This window comes from Rhodnius prolixus, unplaced genomic scaffold (assembly GCF_049639745.1).
Source record: "Rhodnius prolixus isolate KJV_2025 unplaced genomic scaffold, Rpr scaffold_10, whole genome shotgun sequence".
NCBI lineage: Eukaryota > Metazoa > Arthropoda > Insecta > Hemiptera > Reduviidae > Rhodnius > Rhodnius prolixus.
Genome location: NW_027411615.1, coordinates 16,288,613 through 16,307,953, shown reverse-complemented (window position 1 = coordinate 16,307,953; position 19,341 = coordinate 16,288,613). Strand labels below are relative to the sequence as shown.

Genomic DNA, 19,341 nt, shown 5'->3' with positions numbered 1-19,341 from the left:
AATTAGAGTTATTTGAAACGTTTCTCTATCAAATTGAAGAATATGTATTATATTTTGTTTTATTATTATTATCCTTTTTTTTAATGAATTATTTTTTTTTTTATTTTATTGTTTAAATACATATATAAATATGTTCAGAATTAATGTAAATATTAAGAAGTTAGTTGAGGGATCCTGTTAATAAGAAATAAGATATTTTTAATGTTATTTGAAAATTAATGGTTATTTAAAGAAAATGGTTTGTTTACAATTTAAGTTACTTTTATTTATATTATCAGTAAACATTAATTCTGCAAAAATAGTTATCATGTATATACTAATAATCATTTATGTCAGGAATTTTTTTTTTTAAATTAGAGAATTCATTTATTTATTATGAGTGATAGATCTATCGTAGCTTTCAATTATTGATTTGCTTATTGTCATTTTTATTTTTGAAATTAACAAAAATTATTTCGCTTGACATATTGACGTATGACAAGTTGTTATGATTTCATAAATGAATGAAATAAATACTTTTTATTTGCCCTTATTTTGATCTCTTTTTAATTGGCTCATTTGTTGGAATATTAAAACAATTTTCAAGGGATTAATAATTAAATTTCAGTCTCTTAGGGATATGAGTTCATACACATTAACGAAGCACAAGCGTTATTGGTGCAAATAAATCGATAATTTTACACTTTGCTTAAGGTTTCTGGGCTAAGGTTGAAGCTCTTTGTAATGAGTTCTATTTCCAAATATATCGCAAAGACGACAATTTAAGCTACCAGTATGTCGAATTTCTTCGTGTTAGAAATTTAAAAAAATGTAAGCAACTTTATACTAGAAGGGCCCTGACTGCCATGATTCATTTTTCTTCCCATGATTCGGAACTTCATCCATATTCAATTTGTTTTTACGAAAATGAATATGTGAACGATAACTTCCGTTTGCTAAGTTCCAGTACACACTGCACGTATAAGTTTATGTTGGCGCTATAAAGAAGAAAATGAAAGTTCGATTTTTCTGGAATCAAAATAAAATTTAATATAGATAAAAATGTCTTTTTTTCTGCAGTCGATAACTACAAGGTTCATCCAACAAGTTGTCCAAATAAGGTTGGTAGATTAGGTCTTTTCATGAGACTGCATAAAATATAGAACTAATCACTAGTTCTAAGTGATGATTGAGGTGGTTTTGCACATATCCCTTATTTTAATTTGCTTTATTATTATTAATTGCAAAAGAGTTTGAATGTCAGGATTTAATCAGAATCCATCCTAATTTTAGAAGTTATAATTTCTTTTAAGAATACATGAAATGAAATTGAGCTAATAATTTCTTATGAAATTTTTATGCTGCTAGTTTTAACTACCAAATTTGTAGGTCAGATAATAGTTTCGTTCAACGTTAGATATAAAATCCGGACATAGCAGTGGCCGATGGATATTCTGTTCTCATAATCTGACATCTGTTTTTATCTATGTATAAAGTTTTGAGTTTATTTTGCAATTCTTTTTCTATTATAGTTCTTGAACGTATGAGATTAAGTAATGCCTCTTCAGCTTCTGCTAGTTGACCTTTTAGTGCTGTAGACTGTTCTGACAAATTTTTAACTTCATCCACTAACCTAGCGTTAAAAAATATAATTAATTACTTTAAAAGGTAACACACATGATTTAAAGAAAAAAAAAAGGTTACCCATATTGTGATTTGTCTCTACAGTTTTCAATTCTTGGTCTTAGTTGTAAATTATCTAATCTTGTCTGAGCAACTTTCATGGCTTTGTCCAAACCTCTGATACCATTCGCGAGATCATATTTAAGTTTTTCACATTCAGCGTTTCGACGTGCAATCTGTGAGTTAAAACATAATTATCCAAGAATATATTTTACGACAGATATTTATTATATAATTTCTATTGTACAACCAAGCACAGACCCTAGTAGAAACCCTCAAAATATTCTTTGTAATTTTGGTCTGCTTTCAGTGTAGTGTATCTACATAACTATCTAGAATTATTTATATTTTATATACCCAAAAAAAAAGTCATCCTCTGGTATCTGGATTCTGCACAAATGTTGTTCAGTAATAAATGAATGTACGCCTTGATTAAATATCTAGCCACAAACACATAACATCTTTGAAAGAAAAGATACTTGATCTTACCACTTCCAATTCTGCAAACATTGCTTTAACACAATCTTCTGTGTCGGAAATTCCTTTTGCCAGAGCTACATCAACTTTTTCAGCCTGGGCTTTTAAATCTCTTATACAATCTTGAAGGATAGGGCCATTTAATAAAGCCCTCAATTCGCAAGACTGAGCCATAACAGCATCTGATAATTTCAACAATTCTTTAGTTGCATTTTCCCATCCTTCGGGAGAAGATTGGCTGAAAATAAAGGGAAAATGTAATTTTTGTTTCTTTCAATTTTACCAGTAGACATTATTAGTCAATTTAAAAGTATAAACATATTATTAATAATTTGAACATTGAAAGATAAGTAGTCCTGTTTTATTATGCATAACGATAGATAGGTGAAAGATAAGTATTGTCCTGTTTTATTGTGCATAACAATAGATAGGTTTGGCCAAGAAACGCAGTTTTCTTAAAGGAAGTCTCTAAAAATAAGAGAGTTGTCACTCAGTTTTGAGGCTTCTAAACCTTAACTGTGTTTTCAGAACGTTTTAGTAGCCTATATTATGTACATGTGAAAACTTTTAACTCGAAAAGTCACCGGAAGGTCAAACTTCATAATTTGAGTACCTCCGAGGGACCTCACTGGAAATTAGCGGCTAAAATTCGTTGGTTGGAAGCGGTACTTTTCAGAAGGGATTTTTTTTTTAATTTTTCAACATTTCTTCTACGATTTGCTGTAGAATTGAAAAATAAATAATATTGGTAAGAGTGAAAATTATTTTGAATTTTTTAAATTGAATTAAACTTATTGGTTTCTTGCTTGAAATTCTTTCTCTATTTCTATTGTATTTAAAAAAAAAAATCCCCAAGTTCATTGCTCGAACAAAAAGTTTCACCTGCGTAAAATAAACAAAAAAATTTGTAAAAAAATTATACTCAACTTTTCATTGAATCTAGTCGCAGCTGGTTTAAACAAGATAGTTGGTGTGTCATTTTTCAAGTTAACATTGGTGATTTCACACTCAAATGTTTCTTTTTTATCAGACCAGTCTGATTCTAATCTAAGCTTCATGGCTTTATCTCTTACAAGTTGTTCTTGGACACGAATTAATGTTCGATTGAAAAGTTCATCCACTTCTTTTATTAGAGCTGCTTCCTAGATTAATTTTAAATTATAGACTAAAGTTAATAGTATAACAGCAGAATCTGCCCCTAGTCCCAATAATAGAATTAAATTCATTCGCTTCAGATTCTGGTAGATTCTCTTAAAGCTATGGGTCATTCTTTCCATAAAATGTTTAAGCAGAAGTTTTTCTAACTCCCTATAAAATTGTCCATTTCGCCTGAACCTCGTTACTCCAAAAGCGATGCTTTGGAAGTTTTGCAGTTTGTTAACTGCTGCTTACTGACGCCATCCGGACTGGACAAGCGTACATCAATAGAGGTCTATGTAATGAATTTTCTGTAATCTAGAGCAGGGGTCGCCAAACTGCGGCCGCCAGGTCTGCCATATAAAAATATATCCAAGTACTAATCTATAGGAAATGATTTTTATAAAAAGTTTAAAACTAACCTTGATAAGTTCTTCCTCTGGATTATCTCTTGTTAGGTCATGACCTTGCCTCAAGGCTCGACAGGCCAGACATTCTGATGATATAGAACGTACTAAGCTTAGTACATTTTTTGCTTGACTTAATCTTTTTCTTTGCATTTCTAATAATCCAATTTCCTCTGTCATTGCTTCTATTGCTCTTTTTATTTCTTCTTTCCATTTAAACACTTCATTTGTTCTTTCAGCCAATCGTTTGGTATTAGAGAACTGTACTTTATCAGCGTTTTCTGCTGTAAATTTCAGACCTCTACGACTGTTATATTCAGCCCTTTATAAGACAAGAAACAGAATTAGAAGAAAATTCAGATTTCCATAACTATCAATTAAGATTGTTCACATTCCTCCAATGGAAATGAGTCTACTTATGCTCAATTACTGCATATAATACATTAACTTTATGAATTTATTGGCTTAATAGAAAATCAACTTTTCTGTATCAATAATGACTGAAATTGGCAATAATTTTTCTTCCGCGGTAGAATTAGTTTTTTAAAGCTGTCTGTATCTTCAACCCTGTCAAGGAAAGTCTATATTACCAACTTCCGCACCTTCACCACGATTATTATCTGTTGCTGAAGCATGATAGATTGGTTGCAACCATGTTCTTGTAAGATAAGAAAAAAAAACCCTTTCGATGACATCAATTTATCTTCATCAGGCTTTCAATCCTATAAAGCTTGGTAAAGATTGTAAACATAAAAGCAAAAATACAAGATACGTAAAACTGAAAGGTATGGCTCAATTCGGAAAAATATTACAGATAAACATTGTTCACTATCATTAGTGGCAATTCTAAAAATCTTAAAAACATTTTCGAAAAGATATAAACAAAAAGTGAAAAATTCATTTTTTTTTAAAGATGAGCAATTTTGATTCATAAGTTACATTCGGATTCCCGGAAGGAATCAAATCTTAATACAAAGAGTTTCGGTTTTCTATGATTTTGGTGTTGGGATATTTTGTTCAAGATTCACCTTCATACACAAACCGTTATCGAAAAACCATATCTTTGGACAAAGGTAACCGGTAAATATTACTGGTATTAGATAAGGAATTATTTACAATTTTATTCAGTGTAGGCAACCCTTTTTATATTTGCAGTTTTTTTTTATAGAATACGAAGATTATAAATTATCTTTTAAATAATGATAAAACACCCCATTATTAATGACCTCCCAATTCGATAGATCGAACATATTCAGTCAAGCTCAACAAATTGTTAGGGAATTCTCGATTTTCGAAATGAAGGAACCTTAATCTTCATGTGGAAGTAGGTGAAGATTCTGCAGGACTACATTAGTTTCTGCTCTGGTATAATAATAAAAACAACATGTTTTTGAGAGAAAAGGGAGTAGCTGAGTGGTTAGCAAATACCGGATTCCAACGCGGAGATCACGGGTTCGAATCCAGCTACTGGCACTCAGATTTTCTCTTTCTAGGAGCTTCTTACAACTCACAGTCCGGTGAAGAACGGTGTTGCCTGTAACGAGAGAACACTGTCCGAGACCGGTAGTACACTAGAAAAAGCACATCCACACAGCTTTGGGGAAATAAAAAAGCAATTATTCATCATAACAAAATGCATATAATACTTAGTGCGATAGAGCGTGAACAGCTACAAAACCTTCAAAAGAGATTTTTCAGCTTGTACAAATTTATTTCAACTTCAAACATGAATGTACAATATTAAAAATGTCCGGTGTTAAAGATTGATCGTCAAAAAGTGTACGAACAGCGTAATATTGTCAAAAGCAAATTGACAAATTTTTTCTCTCGTTCTATAAACAATAAAATTCCCCAATTTTCTTTAAAATATAGGGCGAATCCTAGTTTATAACTATAACTTTTTGCAACATACAAAAACTGCTTCACGTTTCTTACATATTAACTCTGTGGAGATCATCGGCAGAACTGCATAGTACTTCCTCGTTATGTTTTCTCCATTCTGAAGCGCTGTATCTTGATATGGAATATTGATCTACTACAGGTCTTATGCCAGTCACTCCTCCTTGGGGGCTCCAATCAACTTTACCAGTTGCCCAAGGTCCAATAGGCTCCATTTTATCTTCACCTTTACCTGATTCGATTTTTAATTTATCTCCCATCTGTGGTAGAAAATCTGCCCTTTCATCAGTACAAAATTCTTTCTCAGTCTAAAAAAAAAAAATTATTATATTTTAATGTATTGTACTTTAATAATTTTATGTTTATCTTTTTGCTTTCTCGGTTTTCAAGCATTGAAAACTTGACAAATTTTCGAAATAAAGCTTAAAGTGATATTACAAGTTTCAAGCAAGAAAAAGTACTTTTTTTAGCTAATAATTCTTAAGTATGTGTGTAATCGGAGATCTAAAAAAATTAGTGAATAATGATCATAATTTTTATTAAATAAAATCGAACTAGTAAACTAGTATTTACTAGTTCTAAACTAAATAGTTTAGGGCAACAACAACAACTGTCAGCTCGGACTCTATCCAAGAAATAGATTATCAGAATATTTTAGAACCCCTTAGAACAAATAAGTCTGCTTTATAAATCAATTTTACTTTTTAAATTAATAGCGATTTTTCCAAATTGGAACTAATTATTTTCCATTATCTTTATTTAGATAAAACATTAGGTTTGCCAATATTTTCTAATTAAATTTATATTAGAAGATTTAACAGCTATGAAGTTTAACGTTCCTCGGTCGTATCATTCCTAAATATTATAATTCAAGTTCCTATCACCTAAAAAATATTATAATCCTTTAAACGCTTGATTAGAATTTCAAGTTTCTCTCGAAACCATTTCCAAGTATTTATTACAAAACTTGAAGAAAGTAAGGAAAACTAATTGAATAGACAATCTATTGTTTACTGAAAAATAATTGTATTTTTAATGCCTATTTCGGATTCTGCTCTGAAAATATTCTAAATAGTGACAAATCGAAGAATACAGAAGAAGATGCAATGAATGAAAATAATTTCATGATATACAATAAATTAAGTTAATGGAAGAAAATAGAACAAATATTACTTATGGTAAAGAAATGCTCAGGAAAAATTGAGTAGAATAAAGATTATTCTTTAAGCCAAAATACAGAATAAGTTTCAAAAAGTGTACAATTTTCAGCGATAAGAAATCATTGTTTTAATTTCTCTCTCTCTCTGAAACTGTAAAAAATATGTGCATCAGATGTACAGTCTGTCAATACCTTGAGATCTATTATAAAAAAACTATAGTGAAAATTACTTATTTATCGTTAATTATGTATTAAACATATTAACCCATATTTATCGTACCTAAATTTTAAGACGATTTTGTTCGTTATCTCAAAAGTCTACCCTACAATACTAGAAGGCGTTATTGTGACGATTTGCGAAAAAAATCTGCAATTCTTATTTTAGTAAAACAAAATAAAACAGTATGGTAAGCAATAGATTGTATATGTATTGATCGTCAATAAAGTGCATGAAAAAACGTAAAATTAAAAAACATCAACTCTGATTTTTTTTTTTAACCAAAGAAAAATTTCCTTCATAATAAAGCACATGGATAAAAAAGTAATAATATTTAAATATATATATATTTCGTAAACCTCTAGTGCAGTGTACCTAATTAAAGTCTAAATTTTAAAAGAATGAGTTGAACGCTTACTTGAATATATCCTCCATAATCTGGTGGTTTTGAATCACCTGCGCCATTACAACATTTTTCCTCCATTTTAATTCTCTGTAAACTAAGGAATTAACTAAAAAAAACTTGTTGAATTTTTACTTTTAACAAATATTAAATGACTTATGTACTCATAACCATGACAACTTCGATTGATTTACTCACACTCAATAATAGCATCTTAGATTTTTAAAATTAAAAAAAAAAAATCATGTGAGTTTAGTTTCAGTTTTCTGTTCAATGCAATTAATTAATTATATTAAAAGGAGTTTTAATTAATATTCTGAAAAATGGAACATTTACTATTGAAACATTTGATCATTCAATTTTCAGGTCTAATGTCAAGAAATTTGAGCCAATCTTTGTTGGTGACCCAGGGAAATTGTTTTATTTGGTTAATTCTTTGTATGACAGATCCGCAATAACATTGCAAAAGAAAATCAATAAATATGTAAGTAAATTGAGCTGAGTCGTTAGAGGCGCGTTCAGCAAAACTAAGGTACAATTTACAAAGTAGTGGCTTTAATTCCCGATCATAGCTTTGGATTTCACATAATGTCAAATGACAAATTTTTTTAAAGTACGATATGTTTGTATCCGCTATCGTCTACGCCAGGGAAGTACAGAAATTACTTTACATTTATTCAAGGGCAATGTTTCTTAATTTTAAGCACATTTCCTAAGAAGCGAATAAGGTTGCCGGTGCAGAGGTACTTGAAAAGAATCTTATTCACGTTCTTAGTCACGCGCGTACTCAGAGAGAGTGAACGGGAAATGAAGCCCACTTCTTCACTTCACTGTATGATATGGAGGGTCTACAGTTGTACTCATTTATGGCACAATTCAACTCATTAAGTTTAATAAAAAAAATCATAAGAAATATTGTACAATTATTTTCTTTTTATTTCATGTGCAGCTTCAAGACATATCTCTTTGCATGCTAGCATTTATAGTTCAAGAGGTAAGAACTGTTCCAAAATCCATAGTTCGCGTCATTGGTGAATATGAACTTAAGCACACTGTTGAAGTGAAGGTTATTATTAATTTCTGTTTTTTCGATAATTATTCGAATGTGAAGGAATAAAGATATAACATTTTTTTTTAACCCTGAGTTTTATTTAGTTTTTGCTTCGACTTGTAATTCATTCGGCCAACAAGAATTTTTCTTGTCTTACTTCAGGAAAGTCAGTCACTAACTTAAACCTATCCCTCAGAGTAGCCTGAATTTTGAGTTACCATTGCAAAATTACGCCATTCCACCGCTGGCTTATTAATTAAGTGTATAAAGCAGAAATCGCAATCCTTCCAGTCAAACTAAACGAAAATTCCTTGTTTCCATTAATTCTTCAATTGTAACTTTCTAATTAAAGGATGCCCTGTGTGTATAATCCATCTTTATCTTAGTTATTGTCAAAATCAAATACTTTTATTCAAGACTAGACAAGAATGATTAATTTTTCAGATTATTTAGTAATGGTAATTCGAAATTCAGGCATGAATTGGATTGTAAAATAGGGGTACTTCGAATTTGAAGTTACGATTGCGAAATTATAGAAAAGTAAGAAATTCTGCCTAGTTTCACTTGAAAGATTGAGATTTCGACTTCAGTGAATTAATAACTAAGCTAGAGGAGGAAGGTAAAAAAGTTCAGGGCAAGGTTAGCCTGAATTTCAGTTTACGTCTAAAAAATGAATGAACAAATTATCTAGTTTTGAACAATAGAATGAGAAAGATTGTAAAAAAATAAAGAAAGAAATATCAATCTTTCCAATCTAATTAGACGAGAATTCCTTATTTTTCCATTAATTCTTCAATCGTAACTTCTAATTAAAGTCTACCCTGTGGGTAAGGGACGAGGCCTATTTATTTAGATCGTTTTATTGACTGTACATTTTTTAATCTAGTTGGCCACACTGTTTCCTTCACAAATGGGCTCACAAAAAGGCTCTTTCGCCCAACAACACTGTCGCACAAAAACACTATCAATTAAATAAGCCAGAGGTGGAATGTACATACTGGGAAGTCTGAATTTTAATTTACGTTTGGAAAATTAATGGAAAAATAAGAAATTCTCGTCCAGTTTGACCGGAAAGATAGAAATTTCGGCTTCAGTATATTAATAATTAAACCAGAGGTGGAATGTGTTCACAACAGGGTAGGCGGCTTACCCGGTCAAGTGCTGGGGCCCACAACGCAACTAGGGGCCTCCGGTTACTTACAACTTACAACACTAAATTTGTCCATCAACACGATTGGCTGTAAATCCAATTTTATATTTTTAATTAACGTAAGTTCTTATTTGATAAGTAATTTTAAAACAATAAAAATGTAAGTTGAAAAATTTAAGAGTGGTTTTCATATATTTTTTGGTTTTTGTTTTAGCCTGACTGTTGGTTTCTCCAATTAGTAAAAGAGAAAAATGGTGCAATTGTTGAAGAAGATGATTTGGATGGGCTTTTGAAAGTTGAATTGAATCATCTATTAAACAACAAATACTTTGTACCATTTGAAAACTGTTATATATTACCAATTTATCATCCAATAAGCAAAAAACTCTGTTTATACGTCGGATTTGTAAACTATCCTAGAGAATTTGAATACGAAAAGAATATTAGCAGAATTGCTGATGGTTGTTTTCGGTAAGTAAACATTATTTACTATAAAAGTCATTCTTCAAGTTATTAAAAAAACTAAAAATTTTATATTTTAGATATTGTTTACCAACTCTAAAAAGTGCTTTTGCATTAGAAGAAGAAAAACTACATCGCAGGATGGCCGAACAAATGTTTAAATCCGTTGTGAGTCTTGTTGTTGATCTAGGTAATTAGCTAGACTATCTTATTTATTATTGTCATCAGTGGTTTTACTTGTCAAGTGAGAAACCGCTAAAATTTAGTGCATAACTTTTGCTCTTTCTACCTGCTCCACAATATTTATTATATAATAATTTTATTGATAATTTAGATAAGGCAAAAGATATTTGGCCCAAGTAAGATTACAAAAACATTTTTCATTGGTGCTCTGAGTTAAAAAATTTTGTAATACAAAATAAAAGTATAAGTTTTACAATTGCTGCAAAACAACTGATCGTTGTTATTAACAAAATAGATTCCACTGACCCGCCTTTCAGTGAAACCCGTTTTGAGGAAATCGAGATGGAAGTATCATCGTATATTAAGAAAGTCGAATATAACCAGGCAGCTGCTCAGATTTCCAGATGGCATGGTGATAACATGTTAAAAGCATCTGACAAGATGCCTTGGTTTAAGGAACGGACTATTGAGCGAAAAGAGGGCAAAGCTGACGGCAAATGTCTCATTGAAGCTCTAGATGTTATCTTTCCCCCAAGTTAGAATAATTTTAATTTAATTGTTGAAAATAATTGAAATAAATAGCAAAAATTAGTAATCCTTTCCTGTACAAGAAAATAAGTAACTTAACTGGGAATCTTGACTTCTTAATTCATAATTAGTTAATAATGATTAATTATTATTATTATTAAACTAATGTACACTAATTTACATATTACATATGTATTATTAACTAATGCTATGTATTATAAAGTAAGCCCAAACTCATTTCAGAAAATTAGTTTTTATTTTATTAGACAAATGTTCCTTGGCAGCTTTTTGCCAGCCTCTTCCTCAGCTCGCAAGGTATTGTAGTCCTGCCCAAAGGAGAATCCCATTGCTTTCAATTCCTTAATAAATAGACTAACTAAACCTATTACAAAAAAAGTTTTGAGCAATATTCAGATTAGCCCACATTAGCATTATTATTTGACAAGAGCTTTGATTAAATGAAAATATTCCTCTTTGGTATTTATTCGGTGAGCTGCATGATTTTATTTTCTAGCCAGCTGTTATCCAACAATTATTTTTAGAGTTAAATTGCAATTTATATGTGCATACTTCTCGAATTTGTCTGAACCAAAGTATCCTCATCAGCGTTAATGGTTAGAGGTGAAGTGTTGTTAATCAGACTGCAGTATTCTTTATGGACTTTTTGATAAAATCATAACAAAAAATTTTTTTTAGAAAACGAATTGTTACTTTATAAAGGAATCAAAAGAGAAGCTGTAAAAATATTTGAAGCAGAAGAATGTATGGTACATATAACTGATGAAAATTTAGCGCAGAAAGTAATCTATACGTACAGAAGTATTCAACGAAGTAAGAAGAAATATTCTAAAATGGTATTTGCATAATTTTGTCATGCTCTATTCTTTACTACAAGTAAATTTTTATTTTGACTAGAGGGATTTTGATCGTTCAGTCAGAACCGCTGGCCCCATTAAAATTGAAAAGTTTCATTTATATACTATTCTATCCACCCAGGTGCACCCTCTGGGTTTTGTAGGGAGTGGAACACCACAGCCTCCAATATATTATAAAGAGTGAAAATAAATGTTGCAGAACATCAATGAACTAAGTCTTCCAAAAAATTGTACTATAACCGACATAGTAGCAAAACAAGGACAAATAATCAACTGTAAGCATGTGTCCCGAGATCCTTATGCACATCCTGATATTTGCAAATTAAAAGAAGGAGTTTGGGTTTTAAGGTAATACTTAACACTGTCTTAAATCTCAATTCTATTTTATAAATCTCATTTTAGTTATTTAATGTTAGACACGATTTTTTTCTGTTCTAAATCCATTAAGATAAAATCTTTTGAAGTAAAATAAATAAGCCTTTTGATTATGATATTGAATAATGGAAATTCTCATTAAAACAACTTTTACAAAACAAAAAAAAACATTGTTGGGTTATCTCATATTCTTTTTAGCCTCTGAAATTTGCGGGTGCTTCAAAATCTGTTCCTTGCAAAAATTTCATTCTCACACTTAAAGGTGTGATAATTCATTAGTTTAAACTTGAAACTAATTATCGTAGCTGTGTAATAAATAATTTGATTCTCGAAAATGATTTGAGCCGATTGCTTAGATGTTCGTTCTTATTAACGTCTGGAAATAACGACCAATGGTACAGCAGCTTGAACCTTTCTGAACTCAGGCTCCGCAGTAGTTTCAATTACTTAGTTCCAAAATTTTTCTATTTTTGTGCCCGTGTGATTCATCATACACGGGCATACATCATACAATAGTCTTCAGACTATTAATCATTTACTCGTAACGTCTTTTTGTTTTTACATGGAGTCGTAGAAGACTTCTTTCCTCGTTTCTTAAGCACTATTCCAAAATTAACTAGTTTCACATTGCACAATTGCAGTGATTCTTAGTAAATATTCTTGGCTAATACGAATATTGCTCGTAGCAAGTAATCTTTTTTAGTTGTAAATTGAGCCCTTTTCTTTAATTTAGCAAAAACAAATTTGCCCATTCTTGATTTTTTAAAGCAATCTTAAAAGTTTTTCAAACATTGTACCGCCAAAATTGATGTTATTGAAAACTAAAATATACGATTATACTTTCTGAATAAAAAAGTGTCTTAATCACAGATATACCGATAGAACCTCCACTCAACCTATCTTTAATTAATTAAAGTTTAAAAAATTAAAGTTAAATGAACAATATAAATAATGGAAGTTATCTACATATATGTAGAATGGTGTTGAGTGATGTTACTCTTCAAGTACACGAGTAAATTTCTTTTGCTGTGCCCATGTCTCTCAAGTACCACTCAAACGTGTAGGAAGACGAAAATACAATTTATTACTCTTTATTTTAAATTTTGAGATGCAAATTAAAGTTCCCTCATTATAATAACTTCATAACAAAGATACTCATAAGAAGAGGGTTATTCAAATTTCAGTTGTATTTATTTACATTAACAAAATGTTAGTAAAGAAATAGTGTGACATTTTCACATCACATGTTTTAAAGTCTCTCAAACCAATACTTAATCTTTTGTATTTAAATTAATGAAAAGTTCAAAAAAAATTCAAAATAAATTAATCCGTATTCGGCTTTTACAGGAATAGCTTAACATTTCCAATAATAATGTGCAACCAAATTAAAGGCGTAATCAAACTTTTTAATAAAATTACTGCAGAATATTTTACTGAACTCGATGAGCAAAATGCAGATGGATTTGGTTTGGTTTGTGGAGTAGTTATGCAGAGTGCAAGATATTATAGAAGATTAGAAGAAAAGTATATGTTTCGGCAAATTTTAGACTGCATGCTATCGCGGCAGTCAAAGGTTAAAACAATTTTAAATTCATATGTACATTTAATATTATATACAGTTAATGTAATATAATGTTTTAAAAAACTAATACATTTACTTTTAGAAAATTTGTTTGTTTTTACTTCTTTAATCACCGTAAGGAAAATCTAATTACGCTCAATCTTATGTTTTTGTTTGCTTCAGATTCCTGAATGTAACTTGCTGCATTATAAAGTGCCAGATTCGCTTCCTTTGGTTGAAAATCTTCTAACATTCAAGTTTAATCCTTACGATATGATTGGCCATGATTTAGTTTCATACATTATGCTAATATTTTATAAATTAAATATTTTACCGAAATTTAAAATTGAGGAAGATATATTTGGCAGGTACAGTTAACGGTAAAATTTTCGAAGTTTAATATAAGTTAAAACAGTAGCAAATGGCAATGACCTGAAGACTGGTTTATACATTCTTTTTAATAAGTGTTTTATATTTGTTTTGCAGATTTGTTTGTGGTATATTTAAAGCGATTCCTAAACTTCCTTTTCACAATGAACTTCATTCGTTTAATGCCTTCCACTTCATAGTTTTATTGACTTCTTACACCAATATACAAAATTATTGTAAATTGACGTAAGTACTACATTTTGATTTATTGTTATGGATTCTTAGAAGAAGGTTTATGGTTTGAGCCTGGATTTATAAATGGGCTGATCTTCTCTGCCTAATTTATCTTTTTTCTCATAGGGCACTCATACTGGGAGATCCCTTCTCGATTTCCCATTTGCCTAGAAATAACCTGACTAGAATTAAAGATCTTATTCTTATCCATGAAATATTTAATTAGATAGAGATTTAATTTTGGCATAAGATGTTGGCTACATTCTCCTCTTGAAAGGCTCTTAACGTAATTACCTAGCCTAGCTCAACTATAGTTTATGCCTTCGGCTACACATTCCTCCCCTGACTCTTTCTTTTGGGTTAGTAGTATATAGAATAGCACATATTATCAAGTATTTGTAAGTTTCTCGGATATTGAAAATCAAGATTATTTTTTATTTGAACGTTGAGGATTTGAACTTTCTGAACAAAACATCTTTTGATGAAAGACGTATCTGTTATACGTCTTTGAGCAGGCTCGATGGGTTCTTTATTTTCGTGGAATACTAGATCCTATAGAGCATCCATGGACTATCTGAATGCCTCTGTTTAAACCGGACAGCAAGCTCAGGACTTCGCTAGCAGCGGCTGGTTTAAGAAGACTTTCCAAGCCTCTTAGGAAGAGGAGAGAAAATATTCATGATGCCAAGCTGTTCTGCTCCGTAAACATATTTCCCTCCAGATGTATCTTTGTTTACCAAATTATGCTATCTACCATATATTTCATTACATTCATAGTGAAAGTAATGAATTATTGTAACCTCATGTGAGTTCAATGCACAACGTTTTAAATTTAAGTACAAAAAAAACAAATTTTCTTTAGTTGATGACTATTTGTAATGTACAAAAAGAATTTTGCTAGGTTAACAGAGATCCTAATGTTGCTAATAGCTGCGTTAGCTCAAGACATGGATTGGAGGGGTGCTACTACTCCATTTCAGTTTATTAGAGGCACTTCACTTGCTGCACTCTATACATCGCCTGGCATGGTGGAAAAAGTAAGTACCAATTAATTATTTTTGTCACTAAGTTTGTAACAATATTTACTGAAACAGTAATAAGAGAAACTATTAATTTTGATGGGAAAAAAAGATAATTTGTCAATTTCAGTAATAATTTTGTTATTGCCTTAACTTTCAATACTTAGTCAGGACAAAAGACCTTTAAAGCCATTAAAGTTAACAACCACAATGTAAAACATATTACAATTATTAATAAGTTTAAGTCATGAAGATGGATCTACTACTTCATTCGAAATTTTGGCAATAAAACAAATAAAAAAATTATTACTGAAATTGGGAATAATCTTTCTTCCTTTTAGATTAAAGAAGCATTCATCAAAAAAGATAAAAGATACTCTACAGATGATTTTGATCTTAGCTGAATATCTATTCCTTGTCTACTTATTCCTTCATTTGAAGTGATAAGACTAACAAAACTATTTTCGCTCAGTTAATGTTATTTAATCAAACAATAAAGATTTCATTCAATTTTTTTTGTGTATGTGAAAAATGCTATTTGAAAGTACTAATAAGCTTTTTACTTAAATTTTATAAATTTTCTGTTTTTTTTTAGAGACTGGTTATATCTCAATTAATACGGCTCTTAACAATGCATGAATATAATATTTTTAAATTTATGAATAATGAACATTATAAATTATGCATGGAACTATTGTACGATATGATAATAGGTATCATTTTAATTATTAAATCAAACTACCAAATAATTTTTGGCGTATAGACTGCCAAATGTTGCGGATCTAATGAGAAGAAGCGAAAATTCAGTCTCACAATGGTTTATTTAATTATTCTTTTCTGCATAAGAAATTTTTCAAAAATTTCCAGCTTGTAGTTGAGAGTATCTACTCTGTAATATACATTTGTATATTACATTGTACATTATGATATACATAAATAAGTTACTTTTGCACTTACAGGTTGCAAAGAGACTGCTTTATAAAGTTTCTATTGTACTTAAGTAGAAAAGCATAATTAAGTAAACCATTCTGGAACTTTATTTCTGCCTAGTTGTGAATTTATTGGATTAAACTTTATTTACATTCAAGTAATAGCTTCTAACTTTGCTATTATTAAAGCAAGCTTCTGCTATTTACGTTTTAAAATAAGAAATCTTTCAGATTAAATTACAGAACTGTTGCAAAAGTTTGGATTTAAAGTAAACACATGTTCATATCAGTGGTTTGCTTTATTCTCTGTTACTGTCTCTATCCACATGGTTACTTCAAAGTTGTTTAGCCCAATTTTTGAAATTGCGTTCTAAAAGGGGTATACCCAATTTATGAAGGGCTAAAGGTCATGATTCTCAGGCTCGGCAGCCAAAAGAGGCCTAATGGGTCAATTCCTTATTGTAATGGTACGAAAAAGCACTCAAACTAGTTTTTGTCGCCAGTCGTTTTCCACGAAATTACCTTCTCTGGTCAAACATTTCTTAATATTTTAAACCAGCGGTTGCACTCAATCAAAAGGCGATTTCCTCTCCCTTTTTTAAGAATCTCAAGATTACCACCTCATGTCCTCTAACTTAAGGTTATTCATCTAATCATGGTTTTGCATAATCTAAATCTATCGAACTGTGCAGACTGAACAAAGGCACAAGGCCCTGCCCAAACACTTCATCAAAGCCACGAATTTCACCCTCTTCAATCCTGAATTCCTCTGATGAGAGTGACTCATGTGAATTTGAGGAGAGAATGTTTCTACCTTAAACTTTAAACTAGTTTTAAAATGGAATAAATTGTTTCATCCTTTTGCACCAAACATAAGCGAATGACTCATTATAATAATGCATTCCATAAGGATATTCAGCAAGTTTATATATAAAGACGATCTAATTTTTTTCTGACGATAATTTTTTACAAATAAATTTTTTTTATAGGAGTAGTAAAATAATGATAATACTAAATCTTCGTTTTACCAAACTTTTGAAGTTCCGAGTGCCTTCTATGGCACATTCATTAATTGTGACGCCCAGCTTGTAAATATTAATAAGACAAGGGAAATAAGATACAGCAAATGTTTTATTCTTTGAAATTGTTATAAAAATTCCAGCTACAGATGTTAGTCATCATGTCTTGAAAAAACCAATTATTGCAAAAATTATTAGCGATGGATTTAAGAGAAACAATATTAAACATAGAAAATTATTACACGGCCTTATTATGAACGTTGCACAATTTAGTATTTTTACAAAATCTTGGACAACATATGAAGAAGCATCCGTAAGTAACATTAAAATAATGAAAATTTCGACCTTTTTTTTGCCCTAGGAGATAGGTTGTGCGAGCTTTTTTTAATGGTCGTTTAGAGATCTCATGCCCAAAAGGCTTGACTCGTAATGAATAGTTTTTTTTAATTTTTTTTTTTTTTAGCCATTTTTTTACGTTAGCCTCACAGAAAGTTTTGTACAAGATGTTGTGTAAAGTTTCAAGGCGTTTAAAGCTTATTTTACAATGTTTAATTAGTTAGATTAAGCAAATGATACTTAAAAAGGTTTATTGAACCCTAGCGTAAATTTCTTTCAAGGTTTCTGAAAAGTAATTTTTAGCATAATTTGACTTAATAGGACTTCTTTATTAATTGTATCCCTTAATATATTGCAGAGCCGAATAGTTCAAGAATTTTTTAGACAAGGAAATGATAAATATACTCAAAATGGATTAGATTATAGGTTCGATGTTACGCCAGAAAGAGTTGCGTCCATGCATATAGAATTTATAGAAAATTACTGTGTACCAGCATTTGTGTAAGATTTATTTTATTACATTTTTAAATTTAAATATCATAAGTGAAACATAGAATACAATGATAGTATACTTACGAAAATATTATTCAACAAATTAGCAAAAATTCTGAATTTTTAATTTGTGAAGAGTCAATATGATTGATTCAAGGCGCGTCAATATGTGAGGTTATTGGTGCTCGGAGGTTTTTTTTCAGTGCACTTCCAGTCCGGAGACAGTGTTTTCTCGTTACAGACAACAATGTCTATCATCAGAAACCGGAAAGTGAGCTGTAAGAAGTTCCTAGGAAGAGAAAATCTAAGGGTCAGCAGCTGGATTCGAATCCGAGACCTCCGCGTGGGAATCCAATTCGCTGACCTCATTGCTAATTCCTTCGCTATTTATTATTATTATTTCCCTATTTATTTTTTAGTTCCTAGTGATAATCATAAATTTGAAATATTTCAAAGAAACGAATTTATAAAATTTGTTTTGTTTTCATTATCAAATAAAGAGCATTATGATTAAGACAAGGAAACAAAAAATATACCCAAAATGGATTAGATTATAGGTTCGATGTTACGCTAGAAAGAGTTGCGTCCATGCATATAATATAATTTATAGAAATTTATTAATATATGATTCTCGTGAGTCACACTAATAGCATGATAAAGAGATGGAAAGCTCCTCCCACAGGAGGGACTCCCTAGTTATTTTAATTTAAAATTTAGTTAGAATCGCAATGCTGAATAATATTTTTTATTTTATCCGTCGTGTCATGCGTGTTTATTGTTTATTGCTGCCCTTTATCACGGATTTCATCTATGATCAGAAAATGATTAATCAGTTTAGTGCAAAGTTTTCGATTTCATTTATGTTTTACTTATATTAGAGTTTCATCAAAGCTGCATCCGATGCAAACTTTGTTTATTTTAACAAAAACATAACGCCTCTTATCATGAGTCAGTTTTATAAAAAACACTTGTGAAATGGATTTTCTTGATTATTTAAAAAAAGATACATATTTTTTAACTGATTATAGTTTATTAGAAAATTTCCTTCCACGGATCAAGGAATGTTTAATGAGATTAATGAAATTTAAATTGAAATGGGTTGACATAAGAGATGAACATATGAGGAAGAGGTTGGAAAATTTAGAAGACGAATTGGAAAAAACGAAAAAAGAGAAATCGTCTGAAAGTTCCTCTAGCGATGACTTCGAGTATGATGAAGAAGAAGAAGAAGAAGTGTCAATACAATGACAAAAATACAATATTTTATTCAATAGTTATGTTTTCTTAATATTCATAAAAATAAATTTGTTGCTGGACAATAAAGCTGCCTGAACAAATCAGCAGTTTACTTTCTAAAGTATACGTAGATGTATATGTAAAATAGTAATAAATAAAAA

General features: G+C 30.4%; 2 protein-coding genes across 7 annotated transcripts; one reads left to right on the top strand and one right to left on the bottom strand.

The window, feature by feature from the left end:
* Window positions 1–26: 26 nt before the first annotated feature.
* Window positions 27–7,515, bottom strand: Tektin-A (Tektin A). 2 transcript variants are annotated; one of them, XM_074133334.1, is made up of 7 exons: window positions 7,377–7,515; window positions 5,619–5,890; window positions 3,699–4,005; window positions 3,067–3,281; window positions 2,152–2,377; window positions 1,684–1,838; window positions 27–1,612 (listed from the first exon to the last, which is right to left on the bottom strand). In XM_074133334.1, the coding sequence occupies exons 1-7, from the start codon at window positions 7,440–7,442 to the stop codon at window positions 1,393–1,395; spliced, it is 1,461 nt and encodes a 486-aa protein (XP_073989435.1). In that variant the 5' UTR covers window positions 7,443–7,515; the 3' UTR covers window positions 27–1,392. The 2 variants fall into 2 exon arrangements, with proteins under 2 accessions (XP_073989435.1, XP_073989436.1); XM_074133335.1 differs by having other exon boundaries at window positions 1,466–1,607.
* Window positions 1,701–19,217, top strand: LOC141456919 (cGMP-dependent 3',5'-cyclic phosphodiesterase-like). Of its 5 annotated transcripts, XM_074133323.1 has the most exons (16): window positions 1,701–1,840; window positions 2,668–2,887; window positions 7,728–7,845; window positions 8,311–8,427; window positions 9,777–10,033; window positions 10,105–10,214; window positions 11,432–11,589; window positions 11,810–11,958; window positions 13,333–13,558; window positions 13,730–13,914; window positions 14,033–14,161; window positions 15,051–15,186; window positions 15,764–15,881; window positions 17,260–17,429; window positions 17,811–17,953; window positions 18,973–19,217. In XM_074133323.1, the coding sequence occupies exons 4-16, from the start codon at window positions 8,332–8,334 to the stop codon at window positions 19,190–19,192; spliced, it is 2,097 nt and encodes a 698-aa protein (XP_073989424.1). In that variant the 5' UTR covers window positions 1,701–1,840; window positions 2,668–2,887; window positions 7,728–7,845; window positions 8,311–8,331; the 3' UTR covers window positions 19,193–19,217. The 5 variants fall into 5 exon arrangements, with proteins under 5 accessions (XP_073989424.1, XP_073989423.1, XP_073989425.1 ...); XM_074133322.1 differs by lacking the exon at window positions 2,668–2,887 and having other exon boundaries at window positions 1,702–1,840; XM_074133324.1 differs by lacking the exons at window positions 1,701–1,840; window positions 2,668–2,887 and adding an exon at window positions 6,926–7,148.
* The last annotated feature ends 124 nt before the right edge of the window (window positions 19,218–19,341 follow it).